We start from the raw sequence: 17147 nt of genomic DNA, 5'->3' as shown, positions 1-17147 counted from the left end.
GGGATCCTGTCTTCACTGAAGAAAAAACAATGTACTTTCATAGTCTCTGATGACAATGCTTTTTAAGACACACCCATAAGACACACAGAAAGACTCAGTGCCAAATAAACTATGATACAATGCTCACTAATTACTTAAAATTTTTCCTCACAGTTTCATCCTCTAAGCCATCAAGAGCTCTGGAGATGCCTTTGTCTTTGAGATCTACTTCACCTTTGTCTCTGAGATCTTCTTCTAAAGCAATGACACCCATTATGCATGTTTCGATGCTGGTGCTGTTTTGACCTGAGATGTTAATGGATTCTGCACGATAACTAAAGTGGCACTTAAATAGCACTTAAACTTATGTGAAATCAACAATGCAAGTAACTCTACTGATGTGATAATAATATGAACAAATATGAACAAGTTCACACATACACTGAAAAAGACAACTACAACACTATCTGGCCCACAATGATTCTAAGATACCATCAATTATCAGATGAATACCAATTTGGGGACTACTAAAATGTGAAAAAACTATGCATCTTAGAAAGAATAAAATAAGGTAAATTATAGTGAAATGTTATATACATGTCAGTCACAGTTATCCAGGTCTATCAAGCTGAGATAAACTTAAGGTAGTAATCAAAATAATTTTTAAAAACTTCATTTTAATGTAACTCGAAGGAATCAAACATCTCACATCTCCTTCTCACTTTTTTCCTCGCACTTTATATGAGAATATAATGGCCAAAAAGGAAGTTTCTATGTTACCCAGAATAGCTGGTCAATAAAAAAATGTTTTTAAATCTATTAATCTATTCTGTCTTTTGAAGCATAGTGTGAAAAACAAAAACATATCCGCCATATCCAGATCATAGTGCAGTAAGATAAAGAGCATAAGAAAAATAAATTACTGATTTTTTTACTTCTTTTAAAAGTGATAATTGTTCTAGGAAGCAGAAATGTATCTTGTTCTTCTGTCTGAGAGATAACTGCTCTCCTTTTATATACAGTAATTTTAATGATATGCTATTTAAGCTCAGGTTATACAAAAACCTTCTTATGGATTTAGACTGTAGAGATTACATTGAAAAGGCTACATAACAATATAAAAACACTTTTTTTTTTTTTTTTTTACCATTCCAGGAAAAAAGGAGGAAAGGGTCAACTCAATCAAAATTTTCTACTTCAATTTCCGTTAAAATATAAAGACAGCTTTTGGGGTGAAAAAAGTAAAAGTTTATTTTCTACAAAGTCCCTTAATATGCACACTTCCTTTAATAGAAAACACCGTGTGTTTGTTAAATAGATTTTATTTCCAAATTTTTAACTGTGAGATCAAATGATGCACTTTCACACACCTGAAAGAGGTCCAGCAGGTCCCCATATCCTAGGGGTTTCCTTGCTCTGAGCAGATTCACTGCATAATTGCAGTTTTTATCCTGGAAAAAAAGAATTAAACTAGGATACCCCACTGTGAATCACATTAATAGGGGTTAATAAAAGTTTTATTACGGTAAATTTTAATGGTCATTAAATAACAAATTATAATTCTTGTGAAAAAAATAAAATGCAATGTAGATACAATTGTTATCCTCAAATCCCTTAAAATCTACATATGGGAAAGACTGATGCTCCTAACAATATTTTCAAAAATTTAAATGGTTCAAAAGATCTGAAAATGTTTTAAATAATTCAAGAACTGAAGGATAAATAAAAGTATGAGCAGTTTCATATTAAAAGAAGCTTAGGAAAAGGAAGGATTATTCAACAAATGATTAATAATTTTACAAAAGAAAATAAAATCTAGGTCCTCACATCATCCCATATGTTATTAAGAAAAAAATTAAACCATAGAAAAACTATCAGAAAATAAACAATGGCTTTCAATTATGTGGAAGGATAAGCACTTCCTAAGTGGAGTGCAAAAAAACAGAAAATTTAGATTATGTAAAAATAAAAAGCATCAAGATAAAAAAAATTAAATGGTAAATGGCTTGTAGAAAATATGATATACATACGATGGGAAGTTTTTGCTACATAAACAGCTCAAACAATTAGATAAGGAAGACACAAAAAATCAAAGAAATAAATATATTCAGAGAAAAATGTTCAACATTAAAAAGATACGCCAATTAAAATGAGAAGTAATTTGCCTGTTGGGTGTCTTCCCTATGTTCCCATAACAAGCTTGTCTATACTTCCATGTTGGCATTTACCATATAATATTAAAATTCTCTGTTTAGGGTCTGTCTCATGTGTTATCAGGCTGACAGGAACTAATCATGACACGTAAAATTGAAGAGAGGTAGAAAAGCATACTAGAGGCAGCACTAAGAGACTTACGTGCACTTGTGGAGTGACTCCTGTAGCAGCCTACATTCAATGAGGGTATACTGCTTCACACGCAATGTACTAACTACTAGTAACATAAGAAAGAATAAGATATTGATCCTGACCTCAGGGAGTATGTTGTCAGGAACAGAAAATTTCTGGCAAAGGATTTCAAAAAGCAGGTAAGCTAAACAGAATGAATGGCACATACTGTTTAAGTATATTTCTTGTATTTTCATATAGATTGTAGGTGAATTACACTAACCATCTTTGTATCTCCCCTGGTGAGTCCTACATTATTATTTCCTTACTATGAATATGTTGTATGATATATTCTATAGATGTTTATAAAATATCACAAGTATGTGTTTTGATAAAATAGAATATACTAATTAAAATCAGCAGATAATTTACCTTTTAATGTCAGATAAAAATTCCAAAGTATATACTCAAATTACTTAAATTAGAAACCTTTTAGTACTAATTCCATGTAGAAATGAAAAAAGTGAAGGAAAATGTGTGATACAAGAAGAACCTAAATCATACGTAATGAATATTTCTGTAAAATTCTATATGCATACTGACAGTAGCTGAAAGCAGCCATAAGTAGATGTAATCATTATGGTTTTGAGTATGGGGTAAATATACAATTTTAAAAGATATCACAACTTTATTGATTTCCTTGTTTCAAATATTTATTCAAAAAGCAGAATCTCTGTTTATGTAATTTTCATATGACACAAGCCTTCTCAGTCAATTAATTTCAAGTATGTTGTAAGCTTGGATAATAAAAACAGTTTGTAATGTATGGTAGTCAAATGTAAAATTAAGGCATTTGGCCTTACAAATGAAAAACTTTATGTTGCTATCTCTCATTCACAGAGTTTTATCTTTAAAGAAAAAGGAAATTTTGAGATAATGATCTGTATATTTGAATCAATGCTGACATTACCTGGCATAGCATTCCCACTTATGTCAGCATTCATGACAGCAGTGAAAACAAAGAAAAATAAACATTAAAGGAGGATGCTTAAAAGAAGGAGAGATGTAAAGCAAAGATTTATTTTGCAATGTAAATAAACTTCCCTTGGAAGATAAGTCTAGGAAAACTAAAGTTGGCTAGAAATTTATGCTGAGTATCATTGATCAGACTGATCCTAATTAAGGGTTCTGGTTTTCATGGCAACCCTTTATCTTTTCTGAATATGCCGGATACTTAAGGATTCAATATCTCATCTCATATGAGACTCCTCAATTGTATGATGTATTAATATCCATTACAGCACAAAAACAGTAACCTACAGTCTCTAGCATTATAGAGAAGTAAACACTTCTCAGAAAATTAAAACAAAAAACCAACCAAATTTTTTCCTCAGTATTAACTGTACTCTGAATTGCACTCTGAATTAGGTAGTTTAGAAACTACATACTGACAAATTTAAACTCTGTTTGTTGTTAAGAGCCTTTGATTTTCAAGAGGACAGTGGTCTAAAATCTATAAATTTTGAGATATCAATAGCTATAAATACTTAGTCAAAAATACCAGGAAAAAGTTTAAATGCATAGTATAGCTCCTCAAGTACATGGCTTTGTATACTATGGATAAAGACTGTGCATAAAGACTTGTTCTACCTTGATCTGAATAAAGCTAACTGAATGAAAATGAAATTAACAGCTCACCCGTATATTAAATTCTTGCTGACTGAGACAAAATTTTTCTTACTCATCCTTAAGATGAACTAATTAGACATTTTACTTGTTATACAACTCTGAACAGTGATCTTCTGAAGAAATCAGTCTTTAAAAATATCTTCCATCAACTCCAGACTCAATGAAAATTCCTATCATTGGAGAATCATTAAGGACTTACCATGATGTTGGCAATTATAGTAGCAAAAGTAAATACCTGTAATGATATTCTAATATGATTGGCTGATGATGTCTCCAACTTAAAAATATCCAGGTCATAATTTATCTTTAAACATTCATTTCCTTATAGTAACTAATTCACCCAATGTGCATCTCCCAAAACCCACATACCCGCCCTCGCAATCCAGTCCTACATACCTACGTCTTTACCGCTAATGTCACTTTCGCTATAGCCCTTCTCAACGTGCACACAAAGCATTATTCAGTGAAGTGAATAATGTTATAAAACTATTTGGTGTTTTGACAGAATATTCAAAATCAGAGAAGCTGTGAGAAACAGATGTAACTCAGGAGAGCTTAACCATAAGGGCAAATTTTCAGCAAAGCCGGCAATCATAAGTGAAACCCACTCTCCTTTCCCACCCTTAAACTGCTCCCCAAAGTCTTCATTTTATTTTGTAAACAATACTCTGAAATTCCACCAATTAAGGTTTACTAGTATCCTTTTTAAAAAATATGAGATTTTATGAGAGTTAGAGAGATTCTTTACCAGTGTTTGGACTTTACATAAATTAATTTAATAGGACTGCTTTTGTCCTATAACTAGCTGAGACCAACAGCACTATTGGAACTGGAAATGCAGATTGAAGGATCCGTGAAGTAAACAATGGTTAGGTATAAACACTGGGGAGGGAGCAGCTGGTATGGAAGCCTCCCAATACCACGGCAGCACACTGCAGGAGGAAGAACATGGGCTCTAAACAGCCCTGGATTTGAATCTGGTTCCACCACTTATCATGTAACCTTAGGCAAGTAACTTCATCTCTTTGCATCTCAACTTGCTCTACTATGAAATAAGACTAGTTCCCCATAAGGTTGTCTTATATAAAATAGAGTGGCATAATGCCTGACATGTAACAAATTCTCAAAAAATGCCAATTTCCTTCTTTTCCATGTTCAATATTGAGGCAAGAACACAAAGGCACCAAAGAAAAAAAAAGAAGTATACTGATTATCAAAATGGTGCCAAAGAGAAACTCTTGAAAATTTGCCCTTGGAAACCAGGTTCAATCAAGAGACTATAAGAAAACACTTGTTTTCTTTTCTCCATCCCGCTCCCATTCTTTCTTCATGACCATATTGTGTTAGCTCCAGGACTCAAAACTCATACAGTACCACCAAATTTATAAAACTACATTAAACCTTTTCGGTATTAATTAAAGATAAAACAGATCTTAGAAGGTAGACTAAGAACCATTCTTCCATTCAATTCAGCACAACAAATATTAACTGAATGCCTTTTATGGGTAAAGTAAAGTGTGTCTTAGATGATTGAAAAAAGGTGGAAGAGAATGCAAAGATGAGTAAGAAAAATCCTTGCCTTTCAGGAGTTAAGCAGTTTTATGCTTTTTGATTTCAGAGAATTTTACAGCATTCATCTCTGGAAACCCAGTTCGTTCATAAGTTAGGGACTTTACGCTACAGAAAATTGTGTTAGTTTTTTTGTTGTTGCTTTTTGCTTTAAAGATTCTACTTCTACTATTAGTCAAATTTTCATTAATTGTTGAATTTTTAATGCAAAAAATTACCTGCCAAAATTTCGGTGTTTCGTGCAGCTATTGTTTTAACTTTTATTATTCCTGATTCAGCCGCCTGCAAGAATAAAAATAATTAGAATACAAAACTTACTATCAACATGAATTATTTAGGGTAAAGAAATCATATATGTTAGATAAAATCTCAAGCAGAGTCAGTCACTGTTATCTTTTTTTATTTTCAAAACCTCAGATCCTAAAGGCTAGTCGGGACATATACAACAAATGTAATATTATTAGTTTAATTATTCACATGCAAGCTCTGCAGCAGAGCATGTTGCCTTTCTCTGCCTTAAGGTGCATCTGAAGTACCCCAATCCCTCATAAATCTAAATGTTCAGAAAATAAAAAACAATAAACAAAAACAAAGTCTAATGAAAAAAATTAGGTTTCTCTTCCCCACTTCACACCTCCCTTCCCACCATAAAAAAATTGTAAAACACTGCAAAATCATGTAAAACTATTTTGGATTAGAACAGAACGGATAATCAAGCACTTGTTACTACTTTTAGGCTACACTATTTAAACACTACTCAGTTTTCATAAGGTGTCTAAAATACTTCGTCATAAGTATGTTTAGCTGGCAGTACTTGAAAGCCACACAGCATTTTATACAGTGCCACAAAAATGCTATTTTAATATAGTAGCTGCTGAGTACATGTGGCTATTAAGCACTTTATATGTGACCAGTCTGAATTGAGCTGTACTCTAAGTTTAAAATACACACTAGATTTTGAAGACTTAGCATGAAAAAAATGTAAATTATCCTTTAAATATTTATATTGACTAAATACTGAAGTGATAATATTTTGAACATACCAGGTTAAATAATATACATTATTCAAATTAAATGTCTGTTTCTTTTTATTTTTTAAATGCAATTTAAAATTACATTTATGGATTACATGTGTGGCCCACACTGTATTTCTATCAGACAATGTTACCATATAATACTGATAAATAACTTCCAACATATAAAGTCAGAACATTTTAACTATTGATAAATATACCTATTTGATATTTATACTGGTCTCCACACCTCCAAAAATAATACATAAATACTTATAAGTAATATGTCCAAGTTTCCCTATTAATTTGCTTGCTACTTGCTCATTTATTTTGGTATCTCTTATTGTTTGCTAAGGGACAAGTGGTACCAGGCTCTAAATGTTTAACAATAGTTGTGGAAAAACACCAGTGTCCTTATGGGTGCTTAGTTTGAGGGCCAGTGAATTAATACATAAAATAAATACCACACTGTTAGCTATGCTATGCGTAGTACACCTCTGTCACTTTGTTGGCGTCCAACCATGTGAAGCCCTTGCTTGTGTTTGGAGAATTTCCAACTTCATGAGTTCCGATGCAAGACAGAGCCAATCTTCCACCACTAAAAACTGAAAATGCCAGAGACACGCTTGCTTTCCCACATGCCCTGGAAGCCTATGCTTATACAAATACATACCTACCAGGGATTTTGAATATGGAGGCCAGTGGCACAGAAAAGCAAAGACAAGAGAGAATTCTTTGTGACGACAGGCACAGTGAAGGTACCTTGTCGTTTCCCAGGGCAGTGACAGCAGCAGAACCAGTGGTGGCATAAAGCGACCAGGGACAGCAGCAGGGTGCCCAGTTACTGCTCAGCAGACAGCAGTCCTGTTTCACAGGCATGAGCTGTGCTGGGGGTCTGGTTAGCCTCCTTCTGTTCCTGTGTTTTTCCTCAGGCTGGCTCCATCCAGCCTTCTATAAATTCTGCGAGCCACTCAATGGTCTATCAGTAAACGTCATTTCTGCTTAAATCAGCCAGAGGAAGCTTTCATAGCTCACAGCTAAGAAGCCTAATGGATACACTAGGACTTAATTAACTTTAAGAAATACAAATGTCCCAAATTAAACGAACATGGCTACTAGCATAAAACTATAGTAAAAACGAAGGGACTATTTAAAATAAATAGGAATAAAATAAAGGGTCTACTTCAGAAAAAGACTATGGATTTTCTGATTATTTGGGACAGTGCGTATAAGAAACACCAGAAGCTTAAAGAAAATCCTGATGCCCAGGTTGCAACCCATTCCAATCAAATCAGAATGGCTGCCAATGGGAGCCAGGCATCAGTATTTTTAAAAATGTTCAGGTGATTCCAAAATGCAGCAATATTAAGACGCTATTGCAATAATATAAGCAAGAGAGGATGGTAGATAGGCCCCAGGTGACAGTGGTTGAGATAAGCAGCGGTCAGATTCTGGATATACTTTGAAGATGTACAAACCACAGCAAATTTACTACTGTACAAATTGAAAAACACTGAAATTATTATGTATACTTTGTTCTACTCACACACTCCATCTCAAACTCTTTTGGATAAATTTAATACTGGGCCAGTTGAAATTAATCTGTGGTCACTGAGATTTCTGCCACCAACATTTTCAAATAGTAAACCTCTCCCCCGCCTCAGTATTGTCCTATGTACCCTGCATATGCTCAAATTCAATATTTCATTCTGCTTCAGTCGACAGAGACTGATCATACTGAATCATCATAAATACCAACGTAATTGGATCTGACTTTCTGAATTCCAGTCAGTATGAACTTTCCAAATCCTAACAATTTCCAAAATCAGTCCTGTAGCATGCCAGATGTCAGTAAAGGATGTCAAATTTGCCAGACACTATTTTGTTTATTTCTACACTTGCTTATTTCCTAAGATAAATAAGAGTGGACTCATGTATGTATCGTAAATAAGTATAAATAAATGACATTGTAAATAAGTATAAAATATATTTAACAAATATTTTTACACATACACACAATAAGGAAAGGGATAAAGGAATGTTGCTATGTTTTTAGATGTTTCAAAGTAGTAAATGTTTTAAAAGATATATAACTGGTATTTTCATTCCTAAACTCAAGAAATCATCAAAGGACTACTCGTTGCCTTAGATGTAATTAGATCTATCACATAACTCCTCATTTTTTAAATCTAAGTTTTGACTGTCAAACTTTGAAACTGTCATGTCTTGTTCTCCTCACAGGCACCTTGTGTTGCTGGAAAGTTTCACTATCGATGTTTATTGATAACACCTGTATATTAGGGTCCACTGAACCACATCTTCAGGCCTAGCCTACATCTTCAAGATCACCCTGTATAAAGTATTTAAACTAACACGTCCTTCTGTTTGACAAGGATTGTCTGTGTGAAGAAGGGTCTTTAATTTCTTGCTTTAAAAGTATCCCTTACTCTGATCAGATATCTTGTATATCCACAGGGGAACTACACAATCGTAAACATTGTTATTTATTCCTGAATTGGCCCTGGGGGGGGGGGGGGGTAGTGCCAGATCTGTGGACTTGGATAGAAATGATACAGGTTAAAGTCGGTAGTCTAATAGGTATCTCTATTACTGAGGGCAATCTGTGAGTTGGGAAAGAAAACTGAAAGTCTTAAATACACTGTAGTATTTAATACTTGCTACTTTTAACATTTATCTCTTTCAAGGATTATTTTTTCTCTTTCTCAATATACTTTGCTTCCCAAATAGACACACCCACCAGGAATTTTGAATATTGAGGCTAGTGGCACAGAGAAGCAAACACAGGAGAGAATCCAAGACCACCTAGAATATCCCTGGCCTCAATCTCAATAAAATCTTCCTGGGCAATCTCCTAATTCCATGGTTTCAATTACTTTTCTAAATGCTGAAGACTCCTAAATTATATTCCTTTCCCTTACCTGTCTCCTAACCTATAGGACTTTTTAACCTAGATGTTTAAAAGACACCTTATATTCAAGACTTTCAAATCAGATGTTATCATCTCACACACATACACACCCCAACTCTCACCTGAGCCCCAAAAGAAACTGTTTCTCCTTCCCATAATCTCCATTTTTAGTATTCATCCAGTCACCAGCCAGACTTCTGGGGGTTCTCCCTCACCCCACAAATCTAATAAGCCACAAAAGTTATGTAGTGAACATATCTTGTAGTCTTTTTCTTCTCAAATCCCACTTCTACAGCTTCAAACTTCTCATTATCCGTCTAAACTAAGCAATTTCTCTGCTTACAATCGTCTCAACTCTTCAATGGTTCCCCAGCACCCACCCCTACCAGTGCTTCTCAAAGCTGAGTAGTATAAGCATATCTTTTAAGAAGAAAAAAATCTCATGTACCTACCCAATCACTGACAAACTTAAGTGTGTATAAATAAAATTAAAAATAAACTATTTTTATAGCGCTTAAATTATAAAGCCAACAAATTCACAAATTAAATACAAACCCACATTAACACTAATTTAATGTGAAAAATAAAGCTTTGCTGAAATGAAACCATTGCTAACAACATGAGATAGCTGTAGGCTCTTATATATAGTTCCATAAACAGTGACAAAAACCATTTCCTCCATCGCTTTTTTCTGTGGCAACTATCAAAAAGCTCTCTATGGTTTGTATCTGTAACATTTTATCCCATTTACCTCCTTACAAATCTGTTTCTCCATTCTACCTGGAAGTCCCACGAGGGTAAGAAACATATTTCATTCATCTCGCCATATTACTAATGCCTATCAGTGTGCAGCATACAGTAGCCACATAATAAATATTTCTAAACAAACAAATGGAAAGTTCTAAATAGAGGGAGAGACTTTGCTGCCCACTAAATGAAAAATCCAGAGGAAATCTGATCAAGAGATTTACTACGACATCAGGGCTGCAGTTTCAATTTCTGCCGTTCTCTTGGTTCTCTCCTGTTCCATGGGTAGGTTCACCCTCAGGCTGCTTCCAATCTTGGCTATGAAAAGAGTTGCAGCCATTCTATACCTCACAATTTTATATGACATGCTCTGGACAGAGAGAAAGGGTCTCTTTCAGTAGTTCTTGAGAGAGGAAGAAGAAACTTTCCTTTCCCAGGAGTGCTCACTGGCATTATGTGACTTGGGGAGAAATGAAGGTGAGAGTAGTGAGGGATTAAACACTGGAGCAAGGAATGAGATGAATGTATCTAAATCCAAAGGAACGGAAACGAAGGAAGAGAGCAGGTTACCACTGAAGGAAGCAAGAGGAAATGGATGCTAGGCAGGGAATTAACAAATGTCTACTACTACAACTATGTACAAATTTATTTTAAAAAATAATAAATGCTGCTTCCCTTCACCAAAGCTCCTATGTTCTGTGTTTTTAAAAACATATATTTTTCACAACATCTATGAGAGTAGAGCCTCAAAATTAGAACAAATTTACCAAACGACCAAATTAATTATTCACAGGACACAGCATGAAATAAGAGCTAAAGAAATGTAAAATTGAAGTTAATGGCAATTTAGCAAAAGGTACGCATGCGACACCAGGGTAGTACGAAGCTGCCTGAAGACTGATGATTTCAGATGGCAGGTAAAATCAAAAGACCTAAAGTCAAGTTTACACTTGGGAATACTTAATAGATCTAGAACACTCTCTAGAGGGCAATATTATGCTCATAAAACAATTACTACATTGAAACCAATAACACTTTCTTCTGTAAAATGCAATTAATCTACAATCCCAAAGCTTTGAAAAATGTGTATCTACATGGCATCCTATTCAAAACCTCCAGGAAAACAAACAAACAAACAAAAACCAAAAATAAAAAATGATCTCGCTTCTAGGAAACAACAAAATTTCTTATAACATATTAAATGAACAATTGAAAGCCAGATTAAAAAGCCCTCTCGCTCTCGCTCTCCATATATGTATATATACATAGCATGCCTATATATACACAGAATCCCTTTTTTAAAAATTTAATCTTTGACAAATACCTACTTAGCACCTCCCAGATACACAAATATTTTGCACTATGCGGATAGCAGGATAAACAAGATGCAAAACTGACCCACAAGGAGCTATTTAGAAAAGAAAAAAAACAAAACTAAAATAATTACAACAGGTGAATATAAGAGTTACAAGGAAATAACATAAATTAGCTTAAATGAAAGTGAAGAAAGTAGAGGAAAACATACTAACTAGCTTGAAAATCTGGGGCAGGAGCTGTTTTTGCTCCAGAAGCTAGCTAGTAGTAGTACACGGCACATAGTAGGTATTCAAAAATTATTTCATAAACAAATAAATGAGGGAATGAGGAAAGAAATTAGAAAATTACCTGTAAAGTTGGTTCATTCATGCAACAAATGGATGAGCAACTATTTAAAGTGGGATTAAACAAAGGGTAAGGTCTTAATTTTAAAAAGATGCCAGTAGGTGATTCCAGGCCAGCCAAAGGAACCTCAGAAGCCGTAGCATGGAAGAAAAAAGCAGTATGGCAAATTTGGAAAATAAATAGCAGGTAATGCAGTTTAGCTGAAGTATAAATGCATATAAGGAAAAGCTGATGGTGATGAAGCTGGAAAAGAAGGTTGGGAAGATCAAGACGGTCTCAAATGCTATGCCAAGGAGTTCTAGAAGCAAAGTAGCACTGAGGGTTCTTCAGCTGTTTATGTGCATTAATCTGGTGATAACATACAGAATGGTTTGTCTTTTGTGGCCTTAATGCATATGAAAGGCCAGGCATACAACTGAAACCTGGAATTATAATAAGAGCTGACAAAAGAGATAAAAGGAGAGGTATGTCAGAAATCACAGAGCTGGGAGGAAAAGCTGACAATGAATAAAGGAGAACTGAGAGAAGGTAGCCAAATATGATTAAGGTAAGCAACAGTGATAAATATCATTAACAGAGCGAATGAAAGAGGATGAAAGGACAAGTTTTAAGGAAAACCATTACAAGAAGTCCTATTGGAAGTCTGTGAAAGATCCTGGTAGATGCAGTAAAGAGCAGAATTAGTGAAGATGATTGAGGGGTCATCAGCATTGTGGTAAGGCAGAAGCAACGGGAGTGGATGACAGTGGTAAGGGATGAGCACGGAGAACGAAGAGATACACTTATACGTAAAGCAAAGGAGAAGGAATACTGAGAGGGGAGAAATAGGAAAGAACAGTGTTTTACAAAAGTCAAAATGGGAGCATTCCAAGATGGAAAGATGAACAAATAGTACCAAATAGTGAAACAAGGCATACATATAGTAACGATGATAAATACAAGTGAAGTAGGTTTTAAAGGCATGTGCAATGTGATGTAATGGAAAGGAGAGCATGAGAGATGGATGCACAAGGATTCACACCCCAGTTCTTTCACTGTCTAGCTTTACTTACTACCTTATACCAAACTGTATTTTCCTCATACGTAAAACTGAAATGGCATGTTGCAATAGAGTCAATGGATGCAAAATTCCTAGCCTAGTGGAAAGACAATGTGTTACTTAACCGTGAGTTAGCCTCATGAAGCTAAAGGCAGTTTCGCATTCATTTCTGTACTTCCAGGTATGCTTCACACTAATAAATTTTTATTAAATTATAATAGCAATAGCAAAATCCAGTATTTTGTATATGGTTGAAAAGAAACTATACTTATATAAAAGAAAAAAAGAAAATAATTCCATTTTTGAAGTATGTCTTCCTTTTCCTTTAAGCCTGGAACAATGTCTTATTTCTTCTCTGTTACCAAAGCACAGTGCTAGGGAGATGATCAATACAGTCTTTTTGACTAAAATATGTGTTTATTGATCTTTGCTCTTTATTCATTTTCTACATGAAAGTAATGGTCAAAAACTTAGTAAAAAATAAACTTACGTTTTATACTTTAACAATAAATTTCAGTGGTGATGGTACTAACTTCCATAAATATATAAGACATGTTACAGACTAATCAAAAGCTTTTTAAAGAACTCTCATTGTAAAATGCTCCTAGAATACTGCAATAAGCTGGTAAAATTTTCCTATAAGTCCTAGTGGAAAAATTACTGCTCATATTACTCTTGAAGTTAACATCTAAAATATTTATCAGAAAAAAATAAATTTAATGAGACTCTAAGAATCTAATGTACTTTTTCTGGAATAGTCAACAGAAGCTTAAAAAGAAAGGGCAGAGTCAAAAACAGGCTGCTTGCCTGTGTATACAAGTATGTAAAATTGTATGATGTAGGAAAGTAAGTCTTGACCAAAGTGATTAACTCCTCACCACGTTTATCATATTGTTTTGGCTAGTGTTGGCAAGTCTTTTTGAATAAAATATGAAAACTAATTTATTTCAGTATATAAAACATGAATTTATTCTATTTATGAGAGAAAGAACATAATTGGTTGTAGCATGAGCAAACTTCTCTGACCAATGTCAACAGGAAGAAAACTATAGCACATTGTAAAATACTAAACCAAAACAGCTCCCAATGTTGCATGTAAACATTATCTAGCCCTCACTCTTCACTGCCATAAAGGAGATGAATATGAGATATTTTCCCACCAGAAGAGCCCACTGACTTGGGCCTCAGGCCCCAAACTGCTGGTTAAAGGGAGAATCCTGTCATGGTAAGTAGAAGGCATCTCTTCACCAAGGGTCCGCACCCCCCCCCCCCCCCCCCCAGCCAGCTAACACTGGACACTGAGGAACTCTACTACAGGACCTTTGCTAATTTAGGCAAAAATCCCTGCCCACCAACTTGTATCAGGCCTGAATGGGCAAGAGGAACTTAAAGTACATAGCCTAGGAAGGCTACTTGCACTTTTTAATTATTTACACCCTTACTGATTCCACTTCATTAAAAAAGAAAAAAAATCCACCCCAAACCCTAATTCTGACCACCTCAACTCAAATGACCTTCATTCCCCTTGCTCTTCTACCACCCACTCCCTGGACGTCATCCTCCTCCAGTGCTGCGCTACTTAGCAATCTGAAATCCAATATCCCCGCTATTGTCCCAATCCCCGTCCTTCTAGCTGTGTCACTCCCCAACTCCATTGCTCTTTGACTAAATTGGTGTCGCTAGTCCCTTAACCCTTCCATCTTCTTCCAATCAGAGTTCTGTTGGATTTCCTTCTTTGGGAATCCAACCTAGATCTCACAATCCATCAGCATCTCAACCACTTTTCCTGCCAAGACTCTTAAGTGTTCCAAGTCAATTTCTCCTCCATTTCTCCAAACTGATCCACTGCTCCTCTCAAACTTCCCACACATCCACTTCTTTCATCACTAATTAGTCACAGCAACAACCTTGTATCCTCTTTTACCAAGGAAACAGAGGTCAGAGGTCTAACTGTCCACAACCTCCTCTCTCCACTATGCCCCTCATTCAAATTTGTCACATTCAAACACAATTTTTTTCTTTTCCCTTCCTCTGGCAGAAGAAAATGTGTCCCTTCTCAGATTGGAAGCCAACCAATGCCCTTATACCCTCGAAACTCCAGCTTTCTCAGGGACCTTACTCTAGCAAGCATTCCCTTTCTCCCCCATATCCCTCCTTAGTGTACCTAGTGGCCCCTTTCCCCTCAGTGCTGTTGTTTCCCAAAGTTCCTTCTTCAGCCCTGATACTCTCACTCTATACACTCTTCCTGGCTCATCTTATCCACTCCTATGGCTTCTACTATCATGTATAAACTGGTAATCCTAAGTCTGAAATTCTAGACCTCCCTCTTAAATACCAAACCATCATTTTCAAATACCTACTGGTCGGTTCCACTGGATGTCACACATAAATCTTCAACTTAATATATTCATGATTACTCATTTTTCCCAAAAACATTTCCTCCTCCTATATTCCTTTTCTTAGTGATCTCCTCAGTTTCCCAAGCCAGAAACCAGAGAGGCATCATAGATTTCTCTCTCTACATATGCCAAAGGACACTATACTCTGATAATTTTAGCTGAAAAACCTCTTTTTAATCCATACTCTCTTTCACCCAGGTCTACCACAGCGTAAGCAACTTCCTGTCTACCTCTACTGTGACCTCAATGCAGGCAATCAACACGTTTTAAAATCTGCCCTCTCTGCCTCAGTCTCAGTCCCCTCTAATTCTTCCCACCAATACTGTTATGGTAATGTTACTAATTATGAATTTAGTCGTATGCTCCCTCTCTTAAAGTTTTAATGGCTTCCAATCACCTTCAGCATGAAATTTGTTTCACATGGAATACAAACGCGTGCTATTTCCTCTGCCTAGAAGGACCCACCATCACCACCTTCTTCTGTTGGCTACCTTCTACTCATTTTACAAAGACTCATCTCAAGAATTACAAACTCTGACCACGCTTCCATGCTCAGTTATATCCCCCTCATCTGTTTCTACAGTGGTGCCTACAAATAGGAAATGACCAAAAAGTTTTTATTCATTAAATACATATACATAAAGTTTCAGAGGTTATTGCCTTTGAAGGCATTGAATATCAATTACATAAAAGTGATTTTACAAAGCTTTAAAGTGGTTAAGACAAAAAAATTTTTTTATACAAATAGTCCAGAACAAATTAACTAGTACACTTGTGCTAAAAAAGTTATACTGTTGAAGCATGAAGATTTATATTTAAGGACTAAGGAAAATAAACCGGGGGAAAAAGAGAAAGAAATGTATTGCTGTTATTATTTAACTACTCCCCTTATTATAAGATGACAGAATAAAATTATAGCCACGTTAAAAACTATTTAATATGCAAAGGATAGGTTTATAAATGGAAACCATTAATATGGAGAAAACTGTAGGAAATCCAAAGATAAGTAAATACCAATAAATAAGGCACTATCCTTTATCAACACTCTTTTCTTCTGTTTTTCTAATGGATTTGAAATCTTAAAAAAAATCCATTTTATCATTAATTTATAAATTATATATAGCCAAGCACTGTGGCCAAAAATGTATAAATTACTAAACTTTTAAAACAAAGACTAAATATAGATTGTCTTAATTAATTCCACCTTTTTAAAAAAAGTATTGGGAAGGAGCCATCTCTTTCAAAGGACATATGTAATTATCACTGTATTGAATTAAGTTATGAGTATTTTCAGGTAATAATGTGTGAAGAATACTAGGAGTGTTAATTAGCAAACCAGTATACAGACGAAAAGCTTCTTATACTTAGAAAGGCTTTGCTTTAGAGTCTACCAAGCATCCCCACAAAAATATAAATAAAACTAAAAACTTATCAGTTCCTTAAAGAACAAAAGCCAAAATTTGGCATTGCTATTAAATTACCAGGAAAAATTTAATTCAACCAAAATATTTCTTGAAAGTCAAGGCTCCCTCCTAAAATATCACTATTAGGCTAATTACTCCATTCTTGTTTTAAACTTGTGACATAGTCAAAGTCATTTTTCAATTCCTAAATTAGGACCTTGTGCATATTAGAAGTGTCATTGGTTAAGGAGTCAAAGTTCTTACATTCAACAAATTCTTATGAGTATGAACTATATGTGAAATTATGTATCAGACATACACCAACAATTACTTTTGCCATTACCTCAAAGACTAGGTGCAGTTACTAAATACCTATTTAGCCAATCCAATGTT

The 17147-nt window shown here is 34.9% G+C and overlaps 1 protein-coding gene across 4 annotated transcripts in view; it reads right to left on the bottom strand.

Annotated features, from left to right (window-relative positions):
• The window catches only part of MON2 (MON2 regulator of endosome-to-Golgi trafficking), a 101505-nt gene that overhangs the window by 82301 nt on the left and 2057 nt on the right, over nucleotides 1-17147 (bottom strand). For 2 of the 4 annotated variants that reach the window (XM_019732421.3, XM_019732423.3), the window contains exon 2: nucleotides 5781-5844. The exons of 1 other annotated variant lie outside the window; for it this stretch is intronic. In XM_019732421.3, coding sequence (XP_019587980.3) covers nucleotides 5781-5844 — 64 coding nt within the window. Of the gene's footprint in view, nucleotides 1-1349; nucleotides 1431-5780; nucleotides 5845-17147 lie in introns of all 4 variants that reach the window. One more of the 4 variants, XM_074325464.2, reaches the window with a different exon arrangement.

This window comes from Rhinolophus sinicus, chromosome 1 (assembly GCF_057876585.1).
Source record: "Rhinolophus sinicus isolate RSI-liver-muscle chromosome 1, RSI-T2T, whole genome shotgun sequence".
In the NCBI taxonomy this organism is placed as follows: domain Eukaryota; kingdom Metazoa; phylum Chordata; class Mammalia; order Chiroptera; family Rhinolophidae; genus Rhinolophus; species Rhinolophus sinicus.
This window is presented reverse-complemented; position numbering and strand designations above follow the sequence as displayed.